At 39.5% G+C, this 19951-nt stretch overlaps 1 protein-coding gene, 1 long non-coding RNA gene and 1 pseudogene across 3 annotated transcripts in view; 1 reads left to right on the plus strand and 2 right to left on the minus strand.

The window, feature by feature from the left end:
• LOC103705216 (pentatricopeptide repeat-containing protein At4g14850 pseudogene) lies at nt 1-3692 on the plus strand (annotated as a pseudogene). The gene has a single exon (XR_015974573.2). The product of XR_015974573.2 is annotated as a pentatricopeptide repeat-containing protein At4g14850 pseudogene (transcript).
• A 10626-nt stretch (nt 3693-14318) lies between these two features.
• On the minus strand, nt 14319-16506 carry LOC103705176 (inactive protein RESTRICTED TEV MOVEMENT 1-like). Its single transcript, XM_089928429.1, has 4 exons — nt 16417-16506; nt 16292-16335; nt 15033-15263; nt 14319-14951 (listed from the first exon to the last, which is right to left on the minus strand). Exons 2-4 carry the CDS (start codon nt 16292-16294, stop codon nt 14634-14636), a joined length of 552 nt encoding a protein of 183 aa, XP_089784555.1. The 5' UTR covers nt 16295-16335; nt 16417-16506; the 3' UTR covers nt 14319-14633.
• Nucleotides 16507-18356: 1850 nt separating this feature from the next.
• LOC149750977 (uncharacterized) overlaps nt 18357-19951 on the minus strand; it is a 1657-nt gene continuing 62 nt past the window's right edge. Inside the window, exons 1-3 of the long non-coding RNA XR_016398971.1 lie at nt 19926-19951; nt 19785-19838; nt 18357-18486 (exon numbers count right to left, since the gene is read on the minus strand). The exon at nt 19926-19951 is cut by the window's right edge and continues 62 nt beyond it. This is a non-coding gene — a long non-coding RNA (uncharacterized LOC149750977). The remainder of the gene's footprint in view (nt 18487-19784; nt 19839-19925) is intronic.

The following is a 19951-nucleotide window of genomic DNA, read 5'->3' on the forward strand; positions in this document are numbered from 1 at the left end:
CTCCTCTTGACTAACAAAAAAAAAATATCGTATGCTGATACCATTTGTTATGATATGCTGGGTCTTCTTCTATTCCTATTCCAGCCCATCTTGCTCTTTTGCTGCAGGCTGATGCTCGGAGAACGGTATACAGCAGACCTTAGTTCGTGGTTTCCTCCCCCTCGTACCCAGAAAAATAAAAAAAATAAGAAGATAAAAGAGCTGGACCGGTCTGCATCGAACGGGAAACCCGGACTGCGCCGGTCAAAAAAACTTGCGCGACGCCGAAGCCGGGCGAGGCCCACGCTCCATGGGTGATGAAATCGCGGCGCCTCCCTCCTCCTCTATCCCTTTCCAAGACGCTCTCCACCGGCATTTCTCGCTCTCTCCAAACCGCCGCCAAATCTCTCCTGGAAGAGCAAAACGCTGCCACGGCCGCCGTCCCCCCATCGCGCCTCCCCCGTTCCCACCTCTCCTCGCCGCCTCCGCCCCCGTTTTACTCCCTCTCCGCCGCCGCCGCCGACTCTCATCCGATCTCCGGCGCCCAACTCACCAAGTCCGGCTTCTCCTCCGTCCCTCTCGTCCGCCGCCATCTCCTCCCTCTGCGCCCCGATTCCCGCTCCCCCGACCTCGCCCGCAAGGTCTTCGACGTAATACCCCACCCGGACCTTGTCTCATGGTCCGCTCTCATCTCCAACTACGTCCGCGGTGGCCTCACCCGCGAGGCCCTCCTGGCCTTCCAAAAGATGCAATCTTTAGGTATCCGGAGCAACGAGTTCACCCTTCCGACCGTTCTCAAGGCCTGCTCGGCCTCCTCGGACTTCATTGCTGGCACCCAAATCCATGCTGTCGCGATCGTCACTGGGTTCGAATCCGACGCCTTCGTCGCCAACACCCTCATTGTCATGTACGCCAGATTCGGCCTCCTCTCAGACTCCCGGAAGCTGTTCGACGGCATTGCTGGTCGGAATGTGGTTTCCTGGAATGCAATGCTGGCGGGACATGTTAAGAATGATCGGTGCGAGGAGGCAGTTGGGCTGTTTAGTGAGATGGCGATGAGTGGAATTAGGCCGAACGAGTTTGGGTTCTCATGTGTTTTGAATGCTTGCACGGGCTCGCAGGATTTACGTCATGGGAGAGAAGTTCATGGTTACCTCACTAGGCTTGGGTATGACTCAGACCCTTTTACTGCCAATGCACTGGTGGATATGTATGCAAAGTTGGGGAATATTGAGGCTGCAGCCACAGTTTTCAAGGGGATAGCTCGGCCTGATATTGTTTCATGGAATGCTATCATTGCTGGATGTGTTCTTCATGGGCATGATAGCTGGGCCTTAAAGTTGTTCTTGGATATGAGGCACTCTGGAATGCTTCCAAACGTGTTCACTTTGTCGAGTATTCTGAAGGCTTGTGCTGGGACAGGGATGTTATTTCTGGGACAGCAGATACAGGGCAATCTGATCAAGTCTGGCTCCGATTCAGACATGTTCGTGGGTGTTGGGATTGTTGATATGTATGCCAAATGCGATCATTTAGGAGATGCGAGGAAAGCTTTTGATTTGATTCCTGAGCAGGATTTGATTTCATGGAATGCTTTGATCTCGGGATGCTCGCACAGCGGGAGTGACCAGGAGGCCCTGTCTCTCTTCTCTAAGATGAGGATGGAAGGTTTGAGCTTTAATCGGACCACATTGTCAGCAGTTCTTAAATCTATCGCAAGCTTACGAGCTACCAATGTGAATAAAGAAGTTCATGCCCTTGCTCTCAAGGCAGGATTTTTATCAGATCCTCATGTTGCAAATGGTCTTATTGATGCATATGGGAAGTGTAATTGCATAGAGGAGGCAGCAGGAATTTTCAGGGAACACCCATTTGGAGATGTGGTGGCTTTCACATCTATTATTACGGCTTACTCTCTGAGTGGGCAAGGGGAGGAAGCTATGAAACTTTTCTATGAGATGCTAAACCGGGAGCTTAAGCCAGATTCATTTGCCTTAAGTAGCCTCCTCAATGCTTGTGCTAGTTTATCTGCATATGAGCAAGGGAAACAAATACATGTTCATGTGCTGAAGATGGGGTTCATGTCTGATGTGTTTTCTGGGAATGCACTCGTCAATATGTATGCCAAGTGTGGGAGCATAGAGGATGCATCCTTAGCTTTTTCTGAGGTACCCGAGAGGGGGGTTGTCTCATGGTCTGCGATGATTGGAGGGCTTGCACAACATGGGCACGGGAAGGAGGCATTAAATTTGTTCCATAAGATGCTTGATGAGGGTGTTGCTCCAAACCATATCACTTTGACTAGCGTTCTTTCTGCATGCAATCACGCTGGTCTTGTTGATGAGGCAGAACAGTATTTTGAGTCGATGGTAGAGCTGTTTGGCATTGAACGGACTCACGAGCATTATGCTTGCATGGTCGACCTTCTTGGCCGTGCTGGGAGACTGAATGAGGCAATGGAGCTTGTAGATAGCATGCCTTTTGAAGCCAATGCTTCAGTGTGGGGAGCACTCCTGGGGGCATCCAGAGTGCATAGGAATATAGAATTGGGTAGGAAAGCGGCCGAGATGCTCTTTTCTCTTGAGCCAGAGAAGTCTGGAACCCATGTTCTTCTTGCTAATATATATGCTTCTGCCGGTATGTGGGATGATGTTGCCAAGGCGAGAAGGTTGATGAAAGATAGCAGCGTGAAGAAAGAGCCTGGCATGAGTTGGATGGAGGTGAAGGACAGAGTGTACACTTTCATTGTGGGAGACAGAAGCCACGAAAGGACTACTGAAATATATGCTAAGCTAGAAGAATTGGGTGAATTGATGAACAAATCCGGGTATGTTCCTATGGTAGAGATCGACCTTCATGATGTGGAGCAAAGTGAAAAAGAGGTGCTCCTTTCTCATCATAGTGAGAAGCTTGCTGTTGCATTTGGGTTGATTAGTACTCCGGCTGGAGCCCCCATCAGAGTGAAGAAAAATCTCCGCGTGTGTAAGGATTGTCACACGGCATTCAAGTTCATCAGCAAGATTGTTTCAAGGGAGATTATCATAAGAGATATCAATCGTTTCCATCATTTCAGGGATGGGTCATGTTCTTGTGGTGATTATTGGTGATGTGTGAAGGAATAAGGATTGTTTCTCATCTGAAGAGGCTACATTCTATTTATGCAAAGACTAACAGCAACATGGAAACTAACTTAGGGTGAGTTGTAGCTTGGTGTGTTATGGCTATTTTATCATGACACCAATTTTTTTGGCAGGAAGTGGGAGTTTCTTCAGTTTGGTTGAATAAATTATGCACAGACTGCTGTTTGGATCTGAGACATAGGACTGAGAGCCCAGGGGGATGAAGATATTCATGACACTGAATTTTTGGCAGGATTTGGGAATTTCTTCGGTTTGGTTGAATAAATTATGTGAAGACTGCTGTTTGGATTTAAGACATAGGACTCAGAGCCCAGGTGGATGAAGAGATTTTAGAAACATCCATAGTTTACTCTGTTGTATGGCTGTATAACAAATTCATATCTGTTATATATATAAATCCCATGAACTGTTGTTATATACTGGCAAGAGTATAATTCCTTGAGCAAGGGCAATTCTCCGCCAAAACTGTTTGTTGCCATTTTTACCTTTGTGTGGCCATGTATCGTACCCTATTTGTTCACTGATTACAAGATAAGAATCTACCCAGATTTTAGTGATACATGTTATGCCGTATAGTTTATTGCATCTTGTTGCTCTCATCTTCACAGATTTTTGGCTGCTTATTTCTACAGAATTCTGCTGCTCCTGCTGAAATTGCTTAAAATTTTTAGGGGACAGTTATGGAGAGCGATCCCTGGCTGATTACTTCTTAGCCGAAATACTGCTTTGTTAGTTTTGCGGATGAACATTATTGAGTTTTGTTCTTGAGGTCTTCTAATCAAGTTTTTCCTCTATCCAGGATGATTATGATGTAAAAGAACATTAAGTGTATTTTAACTACATCCAAAGTGTATTCTATCAAAGTTCTTGAGGTCTTCTAATCAAGTTTTTCCTCTCTTCAGAATGTTTGTGATGCAAAAGAACATTAAGTGTATTTTAGCTTGTTTTCGTACTATAATGGATCAGACTAAATGTTGGACAAAACAATAACAAATTTTACGTCATGCAAACTCTGGGTTTATTCGTTCTGCGATGGAAGATCTGCCCGGGAGAAGAATGAAGGCTATCGTCACTGCCAATAGAGAAATCTATCACCTTCAAGAGCTCGTATGGGTGCTTTTTCAAAGTGAAACACCTCTAATAATTACATCAAACAGAAATTTATTTATCCATGAATTTATCATGGGATGCAGCAGTTAACTCACTTTAGGAAGTTTACACCGAATAATATTATAGTGGAGCGTGAATAACGATATTAACTCCTCTAATAATAATATTGCACAAAATAAGTGGAGCGTGAAAAATTAACTCGTTCAGGTAATGGCGCGAGATGATGTCTAGCGATGGATTTGATATATATGCCGATCGCACGAAGATAGCCGCTATCGGAACCTCCATGGAAACCCCCGAAAGAAACACCAGAAGGAATATTGAAACGAAAGGGTGTCCCCTCCTCGATGCCGAACGGTCCATACGTGGCTCCATTGGTGCCAAAAGTGAGCGATCTTACGGCAGCTCCTGCATTGTTTCCTCTCACGGGCCCGTAGTATCCCCGCACCATGGTCAGAGTCTCCCAGGACTCTAGATCAACCTGCAGAGCAATGTAATTAAGATGGTGCAACCATGTCCGTTTAAACAAATGTGAATGAAAGGTGCCAAAAACTTGCTTCGGTTGCTTACACAATCGAATTTATCTCCATCTCCTCCATGCCTGGGAGCAAGAATTAATGTCCCTGATCCGTCAGTATATGACACTTGGATGGAGTTGATGGCATCTCCATGCGAAATTAGAATCTGCCTGAGCTTTCCATTGAACACCTCATCCCATTTCTCAACTCCAAGCGGCAGATTCCCTCGGGCACCGAGCTTGATAAGAATCTCCTTGTTGGGAGCGGATGTATTTATAATAGACTGGGACAACAAATCCAAAATTATCAAAAAAAAAAAAGAATCTCATTGTTTATGGAAAACAATAATATCATATCGACTTGCAAGAAAATCTAGGATTTCAGAATAGAATGCAAAGAAAAACAGGTTTGGCCTGGAGGACTGTTAATTTATTATGTTTGTGGAAACAAATTGTTACAAGTTATTACGTACGTGTAATATTTATTTATTTTGTTTCGTTCCTTTCTTTCCATGTAAATCAAAATATGCAGGAAGGGTGACTGCATATAGAAGAAAAGAACATGTTCACATGAGAGGAAGCCATTATTCCCTCAAGCCTAGCTTCAATATTTATTTATTTTGTTTCGTTCATTTCTATGTTAAACTCATGCAGCCAACAGTTTCATGCTTCGAGGTTCTTTTGATTATTCCCTCAAGCCTAGCTACAATAGCCTAGTTACACATACTAATTAAAAACTTGATAACCTCCTAGATGTGGTTCTTTCTCATGAGTGAAATCATTAATACAGAACATTTTTAAAGATTAATTTCGCCCCCCCTCGAAACTAACTCTCTCAAGAAGTAGATCTTTATAAAATGGCTTCAATTTGCACTCCTACTCTAGGTTCACTTCAAAGCTTACCATCCGAAGGTGTGCTCCTCTTCAGCCAGGAACTAGAAGCTATGTACTGGCTGCAAATATTATGCCAAGAATCAGAAAAAACTGGTAAAGCCAGACCAAAGACTATTTAAAGCTTCCAAGGAGAGATTTACCTTTCTGTGTGGATGTCCAAGCAAACCATGTCAGTTTGGAAAATGGAAAGAAACTTGAGCTCATATAGAGAGAGCAGCATTGGAGTTGGATTTTTATGGGTCGCAGCATCATTTCTGTACATAATGGTACCTTAGTGCTCGAGTTTATTCTCCAACAGTAGTGAATAGTTCTTCTACCCCCCCCCCCCCCCCCCCCCCCCAAAAAAAAAAAAAAATTTCTTCCTTTATATCTTCTTCTGGCCTCTTTGCTGTGCCAACTGTAGTACTTGCTCTCGCCATTAGTTGTTTCCTTTTTTTATTTTCTTTGAGGTTTTCAATGATCTTTGGGTGGGTGAGGTTTATTTACAACAAGCAAGCGCATCATGTTACCATCTTTTTCATTTTAGATATTTTTAGCAATTCATTTTAGGTCATCTTAGTATCTTGGACCTCTCACACAACCAAGAAATGCTGACCCAGTGAGTTTGGCTGGTAACATGCAATTGAGTAGCAAGTGACGGTGGAGGTGATCTGACCAGATACGAAAGTTGAGGCTAGTGAGAAAGGGTGGTATCACATTCTATGCTCATCAGCGAGTTATTCTTATTCTCATTCAGAGATTAATATGAACCTTCTATGAAGAATAATTCGTAATGTGCCCATTAAAAGCAGAACTTCATATAATGGCTGACATATGCTATCTCTTGCTGATTTCGAAATATGCCCACTAATAGCCTTTTCTGTAACAAGAAGAAAGGCAAATTATGTCTGCTCGATTGGTTCATGAGAAGAATTTTTTCTCATTGAAATATTTTTTTAGAAAAGTTGAAGCCTGGATATATAATTTCTAAAAAAATAATTTTTGCATACTTAGTTGATGATGGAAAAGCGGCACATTCTAAAGTTGCTTATATTTGGTACAACATCTACTTTTTTTGAAAAAGTAACGTAAATTATTCATTATGTCCTTAGTAAAAAGAAAAAGAATTTAACCCATTCTATTTAAAAGCTTAAGAGTACATTTAAAAAAAATTTTACCTAATTTTCAGTCGTTGGGAATTGAACTTTTTCACATCTTATATGGATTTTTTATTCCATAAGATGTGGGAATCTTATTTTCATAGAAATGCTACTTTTCTATCTCTCTCCTTTGAATGCTACTTTCTCGTCTCTCTCCTTTGAAAACTCCAACTAACCATGAGGCTTTTCTCTATTTTTTTTTGTTGATTGCAGTTTTTCTTCTCCTCTTTCTGCGAACCAAACAAGTCCTAAGATATTCCAATAGTTGGTGAATTCGGGTGAAGTCAATGCATGCTTTCATTGTTGTTCGAGGCCAGATATAGAAGTGGCAAAAGGAGAGTGCCTTTTCTGGGTGAAATTTCCAAAATAATTACATCAAAAAGAAATTTATGTCCATGACTTTATCATGGGATACAATTAACTCACTTCAGGAAGGAACCGTACATGCAGCAATCGAACATGAATATTGTCGCATCAGCAGATCCTGGAGGGTGACAGACGTCGAATGCCTGTATGGCGGACCGCACATGCTTGTAAGATAATGGATAATATCAAAGCGATAACAAATTCTTAAAATTTATTTAATCATTAATTTGTTGAAATGGCTCTTACAAAAGTTTCAAAGTAACATATGCTAACATAAATCAAATAATCTAACTAATCTAATTAAAATGTCAATAATTGGAAAAAAATCTTTGGAATCTAGTGCACTCTCCAGTCCCGTGCTATCATTCTTTTGGATCTGAAAACATAGAAAATATGATAATGAGCTATACTAGCCCAATAAGCAACATAATACTTCAGAGTGGAGTTAAAGCATGCTAGATATTTAATTAAAACACAAAATAATAGCTGAAAAATAAATCACAAATAAACATATTTTTTAAAAAATTATTAAATATTTTCGTAAACCTCTCCTTTCTGTGGAACCGAGTTTATGCTCTTTTCGGTTGATCATGTGTACCTATTTTCTCTTATCAACTGAAATAGGGTCCCAACATCAATAGGCTATAGCCACGTAATCCAGCAGCATGGGTTACACAAAATACCAAATCTACTGCTATTAACCATCGGTGGCAACAATATCTAAATACCACTATTCTAATCACTGGTGGTGTCGTATCGAAACTAATTTCTTATATATTACAAATTGACAGGGCCAAAATAGATTTTTCATAATTTGCCCAGTCACATTTTTCAGATTTCATAACATATAATATAATTTTAAAATGATTATTAACATACCTGACTTGTTTAACTAAGTACAAAACATCTATCAGAATTTAATCCACTAATAATTACTTTACCAAATAATTTGAAAAATATACTTTGAAGCATTAGATTACTTAGCTCCTTTTGCTTTAAATTCCATATCAGACAAACATGTCAGATACATCTTTTTGAGCTCACATCATTACATATACCTAGCTCTAGTCCTACTCCATTAATCGTTGTTGTATCCTCAAGTCTATGGCATTCTTGTTTGGGTCATGCTTCTCTGTCTTACGTTCAGTTTTTGGCTTCGGGTGATCATTTAGAAAAAATTAACTTTCAACCTTTTGAACGTGTCTCTTGTCAATTAGGAAAACAAAATACTTTATCCTTTAATAAAAGTGTTTCTTTCTCCACTGTATCTTTTGATTTGATACACTCTGATATTTGGAGACCTGCTCTTATTACAAATAAGGGAGGATCATGATATTTTGTGATATTTTTTGATGACTACTCACAGTATAGATAGTTCTATCTTTTATGTGATCGTTGTGAGTTGTTTGACGTATTTTGTGATTTTCAATAGATGATCAAAACCCAATTTGGCCGGCTTAGAAAAATTTTCCGTAGTAACAACATAATGGAATATACCTCTACCTCATTCATGGAAGTGCTTAAACAAGATAGAATAGTATCTCATCGTTCTTGCCCTAACACCTCTCAGCAAAATGGTCGTGCCAAACGAAAGCATTAACACATCTTGGACACTATCAGGTCCCTCCTTCTTTCTGCTGCATTGTCTGAGTTTTTTTGGGGAGAGACTGCTCTTATAACAGTCTATACCATCAATTGGGTAACTTCTCTCACAATCTGAAATAAGTCACCATATGAAGTTCTTTATGAGAAAGTTCATGATTACTCTTTTTAAAAAGTTTTTGGTTCTGCTAGTTTTGTCCTGCTTCCTTCACATGAACATACTAAACTTGGACCATGCTCATGTCTTTGCTATTTCCTTGGTTATGGTATCGAACATAAAGGTTATTGTTATTATCATCCTATAGCCAAACGGCTTTGTATATTCCGATATATCTAATTTTGGAAACACAAAATGTTTACGAGCATATCTCCGCTCTTCACAGGTCCTCCTCAATATTCCCCCATCTTTAATAACCCCATTGTTGATCTCTTCCCAGATTCTTCTTCTATTGCAGGAGATGGGAGCTCATCAAGTAACTTTTCAATGTCCGACTCCACTGGGTCTGGATCATCCACTAATCCAATCATCACAACTAGATTATCCGAGCTTCTTCTTAATACTGACCTCCGCCACTCTACTAGGGTAAGATCCACCCTAGCTATCTCATCTTAGTGATTACCATTGTTTTTATTCTCCTGCTACTCTCTATGAGGCTCGCAATTATTGCGAGGCCAATTCTAATCCTCTTTGGCAAAAGACTATGTCTGATGAACTCCAAGCACTTCACGATATTCATACATGGGATCTGACTGATTTGCCCTTTGAAAAGACTGTAGTAGGATTCAAGTAAGTGTATAAGATCAAGACTCGTGCTAATGGTTCAGTAGAATGCTACAAAGCTCGTCTTGTGGCTCGAAGATTCACACAGGAGTATGGTATTGACTATAATGAGACTTTTGCTCTAATAGCACGTCTTACCACTTTTCGTTTCTTACTTGTAGTTGCAACTGTCAAGCGATGTAAGATGCATCAGATGGATGTTAAGAATGCTTTTCTCAATGGCAATTTAGTTGAGGAAGTGTATCTATAGCCTTTTCCAGATTTTTTTCATCCGTTTGAAAAGATTTGTCGTCTTTAAATGGCGCTTTATGGCCTTAAGCAAACTCCTCGAGCTTGGTTTTCCAAGTTCAGTTCAGTCCTCACTCAGCAGGGTTTTACTCCTAATGCATATGATTATGCATTGTTTCTTCGCCGATCTGAGGCTGGTGTTGTTCTTCTTTTGCTATATATGGATGATATGATTATTACTAAAGATGACGTCTTAGGGATTCATGCACTTCAGCAGTTTCTTAGACGATAGTTTGAGATGAAAAATTTAGGATCCCTCAGCTACTTTCTTGATCTTGAGGTGACATCCAGCTCAGATGGCTACTATCTTTCCCAAGCTAAGTATGCTTCTGAGTTGATGTCTCGTGCTGGGTTGACAAATAGCAAGATTGTGGATAGTCTTTTAGAAATGAATGTTAAGTTTCTTCCTACTGATGGTGAACCATTAACTAATGCGACTTTGTATCGACAGTTGGTTCGTAGTCTCATCTGTCTGACCATTACACGCCCTGATATTTCTTATGCAGTCATCCTAGTTAGTCAGTTTATGCATGCACCACGCTCTACACACTATATAGCAGTTCTACGTATCCTCCAGTACGTTAAGGGTATCTTATTCCACGGCCTTTATTTTCAGCCCACTCTACTTTGGATATTCAGGCCTATTCTAATGCTGATTGTGTTGGAGACCTTACAGATCGTCTCTCTACCACTGGCTATTGTTTCTCGCTTGATCATTTTCTCATCTCTTGGAAAAACAAGAAGCGGACTGTTGTCTCTTGCTCCAGTACAGAGGCCGAGTATCGTGCACTGGCAGATACTACATCTAAGTTTTCATGGCTTCGATGGCTACTGCATGACATGGGTGTTCCTTTTGACTAGCCGCTCCTCTCTTCATTGTGATAACATTAGTGCCATACAGATTACTCATAATGACTTGTTTCATGAGCAAACAAAGTATATTGAGATAGATTGTCATTTCATTCGACATCATATCAAGCACTCTTTAGTTGATACATGTTGCTTCTGCGGATCAGCTTGCTGATATTTTTTCGAAAGCCCATCTACCGAGGTGTCATCGTGATTTGGTTAGCAAACTTAAGTTGGAATCTTCGATAGCATCTTAAGTTTGAGGGAGGATGTTAGCTGTATATAAGTTGTATAAGAGCTGTATTGATTGCTGTATATGAGTTGTATATATGAGCTATATATGAGCCGTACATAGCCACCTTCAACTATAAAAGATGGGCTATAGGCTATAGCACTGTTTGAAGTATGAAATAAAGAACATAGTCTTCTCTCCTCACGTCTGCTGCTCCTCTCCCTCTACGTCTCTCTCCTCTTCCTCTACATCCACGGCACCGAACGAGTGGAGCGTGAGAAAGAAACTCGTTCGGGCTTTGGCGCGAGATAGTATCTAGCCATGGATTTGATATATATGCCAATCGCATGAAGATAGCGGCTATCGGAACCCCCATGGAAACCCCAGAACCTAACACCAGAAGGAATATTGAAACGAAATGGTGTCCCCTCCTCGATGCCGAACGGTCCATACGTGGCTCCATTGGTGCCAAAAGCGAGGGATCTTACAATGCCTGCATTGTTTCCTCTCAGGGGCCCGTAGTATCCCCCCACCATGGTCAGAGTCTCCCAGGACTCTAGATCAACCTGCAGAGCAATGTAATTAAGATGGTGCAAGCATGTCCGTTTAAACAAATGTGAAAGGTGCCAAAAACTTGCTTCGGGTGCTTACACAATCGAATTTTTCTCCATATCCTCCATGCCTGGGAGCAAGAACTAATCTGCCTGATCCGTCAGTATAAGACACTTGGATGGAGTTGATGGCATCTCCATGCGAAATTAGAATCTGCCTGAGCCTACCATGGTACACCTCATCCCACTTCTCAACTCCAAGCGAAAGATTCCCTCGGGCACCGAGCTTGATAAGAATCTCATTGTTGGGAACGGATGTATTTATAATAGACTGGGATAATAAATCCCAAATTACCAAAAAAGAAAAGAATTTCATTGTTTATGGAAAGCAATAATATCATAATGACTTGCAAGAAAATCTAGGATTTCAGAATAGAAAAACAGGTTTGGCCTGGAGGACTGTTAAGAGGAAACCATTATTCCCTCGAGCCTAGCTACAATAGCCTAGTTACACATACTAATTAGAAACTTGATAACCTCCTAGATGTGGTTCTTTCTCATGAATGAAATCATTAATATAGAACATTTTTACAGATTTCGCCCCCCTCAAAACTAACTCTCTCAAGAAGTAGATCTTTATAAAATGGCTTCAATTTGCACTCCTACTCTAGGTTCACTTTAAAGCTTACCATCCGAAGGTGTGCTCCTTTTCAGCCAGGAACTAGAAGCTATACTGGCTGCAAATATTAGGCCAAGAATCAGAAAAAACTGGTAAAGCCAGACTAAAGACTATTTAAAGCTTCCAAGGAGAGACTTACCTTTTTGTGTTGATGTCCAAGCAAACCATGTTAGTTTGGAAAATGGAAAGAAACTTGAGCTTATAAAGAGAGAGCAGCATATTGGAGCTGGATTTTTTATGGGTCGCAGCATCATTTCTGTACATAATGGTACCTTAGTGCTCGAGTTTATTCTCCAACAGTAGTAAATGGTTCTTCTTCTTCCAAAATAAAAAAGATAAATAGTTCTTGAGCTTAACATGTGTGACGATCTGCTCACTGAAGTGAAAATAAGCCAACTCTCATCAGATCTTTTTTCTTCCTTTATATCTTCTTCTGGCTGGCCTCTTTGCTGAGCTCAACTGTAGTACTTGCTGTCGTCATTAGATGTTTCCTCCTCTTCTTTTCTTTGAGGTTTTCAATGATCTTTGGGTGGGTGAGGTTTATTTGCAACAAGCAAGCGCATCATGTTACTATCTTTTCATTTTAGATATTTTTAGCAATTCATTTCCGGTCATCTTGGTGTCTTGGATCTCTCACACAACAAAAAAATGCTGACCCAGTGAGATAAAGTTTGGCCGGTAACATGCAATTGAGTAGCAAGTGACTGTGGAGGTGATCTGACCACATAAGAAAGTTAGTGTTAGTGAGAAAGGGTGGTATCACATTCTATGCTCCGTGAATTATTCTTATTCTCATTCAGAAATTAATATGAGCCTTCCATGAAGAATAATTCGAAATGTGCCCATTAAAAGCAGAACTTCATAATGGCTGATAAATGCTATCAGTTGCTGATTTCGAAATATGCCCACTAATAGCACTTTTGTATATTTAGTTGACGATGAAAAAGCAGCACATTCCAAAGTTGCTTATATTTAGTACTGCATCTACTTTTTTAAAAAAGTTAACGTATCCCATTCTATTTAAAAGCTTAAGAGTACATTTTAAAAAAAAATTATTCTAATTTTCAGTTGTTGGGAATTGAACTTTTTCACATCTTACATGGATTTTTTGTTCCATAAAATGTAAAAATTTTATTTCCATGGAAATGCTACTTTGTGTTGCCATATCTCGTACCCTATTTGTTCAATGATTACGAGAAAAGATTCTACCTAGATTTTAGTGATACATGTTATGCTGTATAGTTTATTGCATCTTGCTGCTCTCAGCTTCACAGATTTCTGACTGCCTAATTCTACAGAATTCTGCTGCTCCTGCTGAAATTGCTTAAAATTTTTAGGGGATAGTTATGGAGAGTGATCCCTGTCTGATTACTTCTTAGCTGAAATTAATACTGCTTTGTTAGTTTTGCGGATGAACATTACTGAGTTTTGTTCTTGAGGTCTTCTAATCAAGTTTTTCCTCCCTCCAGAATGTTCATGATGCAAAAGAACATGAAGTGTATTTTAGCTACATCCAAAGTGAGTGTATTTTATCGAATTCATAATAAAAATATGCGATCATAGAAAGCCTCTTAAATGTTTCATCTTTTTGACAAGGCCCACCGACAAATGACAACCTTCGACGAGGACTAGACCAAAAATTTCCCCTCCCACCCTCTGCAAACAAAAGCATGTTAAGAAGAGGCGAAGGGACAAGCATGAGGTGGTAATGGCGGCATTCAAAGGATTCGGGACATGAGTGTCAAGAATCCGAGGGAACTGGCCACCCATCATCGGTCGCCCGCTCATGGGTCGAAGAGGGAACTCGTGGAATTGCAGAAGGATTCTGAAGACGTTCTTGAAGGTTTGAAGGATTAATCTTGTTTTCTTTTGATGTCCAAAATTATACCTTTCCGAAATATAATTGGGAAGAGGCGTTCAATTTATGCTACTCATGAAAAGAAATCTAGGATAGCAAGAAGGAGAAGCTGATCATGGATACAAAGAAGCATGGAGAACATTGGATCTGTACCTTCCGAATCGTATAAAGTTGAACTACCATGTTTTGCATCAAGTAAATGTATTATTTTGTTTGTTATTCTGTTGCAACTCTTAGGTTAATTGGGTGGAAGTTGTTTTCTTTATAACCTTTTTCTTGTGAAATAGGTTAAATGCCAGTCAAATGAAAACAAGAAGTAATGAAGCCACTTGGTTCTCAAACCTCCTTGCTTTCATGTTACTATAATCCTTCGGATAATTGCATATCATTTCAGTACATAACAATATTCATACTGGAGTCCATATGCAGATGATTGCACGTATCTTGTTATTATTATTTAATTTACTTCCACGTAGAGACTTCTTCGCTCCTCTTGCTACGGTGTGGTTGGTGATGCCAAACTCTGTTTTTTTTCCTCACTTAAACTGACACCTAAGTCAGTGCCATGATGGCTCAGGTATTATCTTCAAGCAGATGAATAATCTCCTCTTTCTGGCTATGAAGTCTGATAACATTTTATGGTGCTTTCTAATACTCCACCGAATAAGTGGAGCGTGAGAAGGAAACTCGTTCAGGTTTTGGCGCGAGATGATATCTAGCCATGGATTTGATATATATGCCAATCGCATGCAGATAGCGGCTATCGGAGCACCCATGGAAACCCCCGAAGCCAACACCAGGAGGAATATTGAAACGAAAGGGTATCCCCTCCTCGATGCCGAACGGTCCATACGTGGCACCATTGGTGCCGAAAGTGAGGGATCTTACAACACCTGCATTGTTTCCTCTCAGGGGCCCGTAGTATCCCTGCACCATGGTCAGAGCCTCCCAGGACTCTAGATCAACCTGCAGAGCAATGTAAGATGCTGCAATCATGTCTGTTTAAACAGATGTGAAGGGTGCCAAAAACTTGCTTCGGTTGCTTACACAATCGAATTTATCTCCGTCTCCTCCATGCCTGGGAGCAAGAACTAATGCTCCTGAAGGGGCAGTATATGACACTTGGATGGAGTTGATGGCAACTCCATGCGAAATTAGAATCTGCCTGAGCCTACCATTGTACACCTCATCCCACTTGTCAACTCCAGGCGAAAGATTCCCTCGGGCACCGAGCTTGATAAGAATCTCATTGCTGGGAGCGGATGTATTTATAATAGACTGGGATAATAAATCCAAAATGATCATAAGAAAAAAAAAAGAATCTAATTGTTTATGGAAAACAATAATATCATATCGACTTGCAAGCAAATCTAGGATTTCAGAATAGAATGCAAAGAAAAACTACAGGTTTGGCCTGGAGGACTGTCAAGTTATTATGTTTGTGGAAACAAATTGTTACAAGTTATTACGTACGTATAAAATTTATTGATTTTGTTTCGTTCCTTTCTTTCTATGCAGGAAGTGTGACTGCATAGAAGAAAAGAACATGTGCACGTACGTACCCTTTCTGTGAAGCCATATAAGCTTGGGAAAGGGATTGACAGTACAATCACATTGTTTTGTATGAAGCTTTTTAATCCATCAAATAATATGAGATTTAAGCACAACAAAAATCTAGGATCTAAACATTAGAATGGAAAAAGATTGGATTTGGCTTGGAGTCTCCTTTTTTTTGAGTAAAAGGGAGGGGAACTCCCCCTATTAATTTATTTTATGAGCCCTAGTAATTTATTATATAAAAGAAAAAAAACAAATTGTTGCAAGTAATTATGTTGCTTTCTCCAATACTCTTTAATTTGAAATTGTGGAGTTTGAAATGAAGATATTTAATTAGGAAGTATGACGCAGATGAAAGAAAAGAGCATGGGAACATGAAAGGATGGACATATTCATGTAGCCAAAAATTTCATGCTTCTAAGGTTTTTGGTTATTCTGTCGAACCTATAATGGTTATATATAATTTATTTTAGTGTACATGGATAAACATGACGTCCTTCGTTAGCTGCTATAAGGGACACCAACTATTGGAAACTGTTTTGTGCATCCAAACACATACTAATTAGAAACTTGATAACCTCCTATATAGTCGATGTGGTTCTTTTTCATCATGAGTGAAATCATTAAATCATTAATATAGAACATTTTTAAAGATTTTTTTCCCCCTCGAAACTAACTCTCTCAAGAAGTAGATCTTTATAAAATGGCTTCAATTTGCACTCCTACTCTAGGTTCGCTTTAAAGCTTACCATATTCCGAAGATTTGCTCCCCAGGAACTAGAAGCTATACTGGCTGCAAATATTAGGCCAAGAATCAGAAAAAACTGGTAAAGCCAGACCAAAGACTATTTAAAGCTTCCAAGGAGAGATTTACCTTTCTGTGTGGATGTCCAAGCAAACCATGTCAGTTTGGAAAATGGAAAGAAACTTGAGCTTATATAGAGAGAGCAGCATTGGAGTTGGATTTTTTATGGGGTCACGGCATCATTTCTTTACATAATGGTACCTTAGTGCTCGAGTTTATTCTCCAACACCCCCCCCCCCCCCCCCCCCCCCCAAAAAAAAAAAAAAAAAAAAAAAAAAAACCAAAACAAAAAGAAAGAAATAAATAAATGAGTATAAGTAAATAAATAGTTCTTGAGCCTAACATGTGTGAGGATTTTTTTCTTCTTTTATATCTTCTTCTGGCCTCTTTGCTGATCAGCTCAACTGGAGCACCTGCTGTCGTCGTTAGATGTTTCCTTTTTTTCTTTTCTTTGAGGTTTTCAATGATCTTTGGGTGGTGAGGTCTATTTGCAACAAGCATCTTTGGGTGGTGAGGTCTATTTGCAACAAGCATCTTTGGGTGGTGAGGTCTATTTGCAACAAGCAAGCGCATCTTGTTACTATCTTTTCATTTCAGACATTTTTAGCAAATCATTTTAGGTCATCTTAGTATCTTGGACCTCTCACACGACAAAGAAATGCTGACCCAGCGAGATAAAGTTTGGTTGGTAACATGCAATTGAGTAGACAAGCGACTGTGGAGGTGATCTGGCCAGATAAGAAAGTTGCAGTTAGTGGGAAAGGGTGGTATCAGATTCTATGCTCAGCGAGTTATTCTTATTCTCATTCAGAGATTAATATGAGCCTTCCATGAAGAATAATTCGAGATGTGCCCATTTGAAGCACAACTTCATCATGTCTGATAAATACTATCTCTTGCTGATTTTGAAATATGCCCACTAATAGCCATTTCTGTAACAAGAAGAAAAACAAATTATGTCGGCTCGTTTGGTTCACGAGAACTTTTTTTTTTAATTAGAATATTTTTTCTGTAAAGTTAGAAGCCTATAGATATAATTTATGGAAAAATATTTTTTGCATATTTGGTTAAGCATAAAAAAATGATACATATCATAGTGGCTTATATTTGATCGAGTATCTACTTTTTTTGGAAAAGTTATATAAAATATCTGTTATGCTCTTAATAAAAAGAGAAAGAACTTATCCCATTCTATCTAAAAGCTTAAAAGTTTATTTGAAAAAAAAATTATCCTAATTTCCCGTCGTTGGGAATTAAACTATTCCACATCTTATATTTGTTTTTTCATGAAATGTGAAAATTTTATTTCCATGGAAATGCTACTTTCGTATCTCTCTTCTTTGAATGCTATTTTCTTATCTCTCTTTTTTGAAAACTCCAATTGAACATGAGGCTTTTCTCCATATTTCTACCGACCACATTTTTCCTTCTCCTTTTTCTGCAAACCAAATGAATCCTAAGATATTCCAATAGTTGGCAAGTAGTAAAATGCTTCCAAAATAATTACATCAAAAGGAAATTCATGCCCATGACTTTTATCATGGGATACAATTAACTCACTTCAGGAAGAAAGCTTGCATGTGGTAGTCGAACATGAAATTGTCGCATTGGCAGATTAATGCTTAACGCTTTCGCATAATTAAGGAAAGGCAATGGTATGCGATACATGAGAAAAAGGAAGAAAGCTTAATTACATGCGGTAGTCAAACATGAATATTGTCGCATCAGCAGATTAATGCTTAATGCTTTGGCATAATTAAGGAAGGGCAATGGAATGCGATGCATGAGAAAAAAAGATCGACCAAACCTAGCTATAGCTTTCTAGCGCGCCGAACCAGACATACATGTAAAATCAACTTCCGAAGGTCTTGGGTCGAGATGGAAATCAGCAATGGGCTTGACATATATGCCAATTGCACGAAGATAACGATCATCAGAACGCCCATGGAACCCCCCAAAACTAACACCGCATGGAATATTGAAACGAAAGGGTGTTCCCTCCTCAATGCCAAACGGTCCGTATGTAGCTCTATTGGTGCCAAAAGTGAGTGATTTAACGGCAGCTGGATTCTTTCCTCTCACGGGCCCATAGTATCCTTTCACCATGGTAAGAGTCTCCCTTGACTCCAGTAGATCAACCTGCAAAACATGCAAGATAGGTGGTGCAACCATGCCTAAGAGAAACAAATGTGAAAGGTGCCAAAAATTTGCTTACGATGCTTATGTAAGAAAATATAAAATATATACATAAATACCTCATCCTATCAACCTAAGCTTTTAGGACAAGTGGTGATTACAACTTGGTATCAGAGTAAAGGTCCTGAGTTCGAACCCTGTCTCCGCACTCTTTAACCCCATTATTAAAAATTGTCCAAAAATTGATTTCAACTGCTTACACAATCAAATTTATCTCCATTTCCCCATGCCTATGAGCAAGATGTAATCCTCCATTTATATAATATGCCACTTGGATCGAGTTGATCGCATCGCCATACGAAATTAGAATTTGGCCAATGTCACCGGGGAGCACCTCATCCCAATTCCGCGGTCCCAAAGAAAGATTCCTTCGGGCACCCAGCTTAATAAGAAACTCATTGTCGAATCCCCTGAATTTCTTTATAATAGACTGGTATGATACATCAGAAGTTATCAAAAAGAAAAGAAAATTCAGTCTTTTGTATTAAGCTCTGTAATCAATGAGATAATACATATTCCTCTTAAGAAAGTAATAATATGATGTTCCGGAAGTTAACTACGGCACCTGCAGAAAGGAGGCTTTCTCTAAGACTTCCAAAGCCCAGAACAGCAGAAGTCGTTTTATCTATCACGAGCGCCTACCCAAACAAGAAGGATTTTTTCAAATGTTCTTGCACTCTATTCCCGAAACTACTTGACTTGCTTTCCGACGAGCTTACTTACTTTCCTTACTGAACTGAACGGTGCGAGTGGAAAGAGCTCTGTACCGGGTACTAGCTATAGCGGGTACTGGCTATAACGGTTGAGTTATCGACTTACAAAAAAATCTATGATTTCCAAATAGAATGCAAAGAAAAGCAGTTTTGGCCTCGAGAGCCCTATGTCCCTATTAAATTATTGTATTTATGGAAACGAATTGTTACAAGTAATTACGTCTAAAATTTATTCCTTTCTACGTAAATCGAGATATATAGGAAGTGTGACTGCATAGGGGAAAAGAACATGTACACATGAGAGGACAGTTAAACTCATGCAGCCAATAATTTCATGCTTCAAAGTTCTTTTCCTCAAACCTACAATAGTTATATGGAATTCATATTAAAGTACGCGTCCAAATCGTGACATCCTTCATCAGTAATTGCGAAAGATTACATCTACTGGAAGTTGGTACATCCAAAAAAAAAAAAACTCTTTGGATCAGAATGGCTTCTCCTTTAACATCTGTTCAATATAAAGCTTACCATAATGATGCTCTCCTGTTCAGAAGGGAACTAAAAGCTTTACAGCTATACTGCCTGCATATATTATTCCAAGAAACTCCATCAGAAGCAAACGGCAAAGCCGCACTAAAGACTATTGAAACATTCCAAGGACAAACGTACCTTTTTGTGAAGCCGTGTAAGTTTGG

This window comes from Phoenix dactylifera, chromosome 18 (assembly GCF_051530095.1).
Source record: "Phoenix dactylifera cultivar Ajwa chromosome 18, Ajwa_hap1_PhDact_Kaust_v1.1, whole genome shotgun sequence".
Classification (NCBI taxonomy): domain Eukaryota; kingdom Viridiplantae; phylum Streptophyta; class Magnoliopsida; order Arecales; family Arecaceae; genus Phoenix; species Phoenix dactylifera.

Coding starts and splice junctions, on each gene's coding strand:
- LOC103705176 (XM_089928429.1), bottom strand. Junction 14,952..15,032: donor ACGGAGATAAATTCGATTGT/GTAAGCAACCGA, acceptor ATTGCTCTGCAG/GTTGATCTAGAGTCCTGGGA.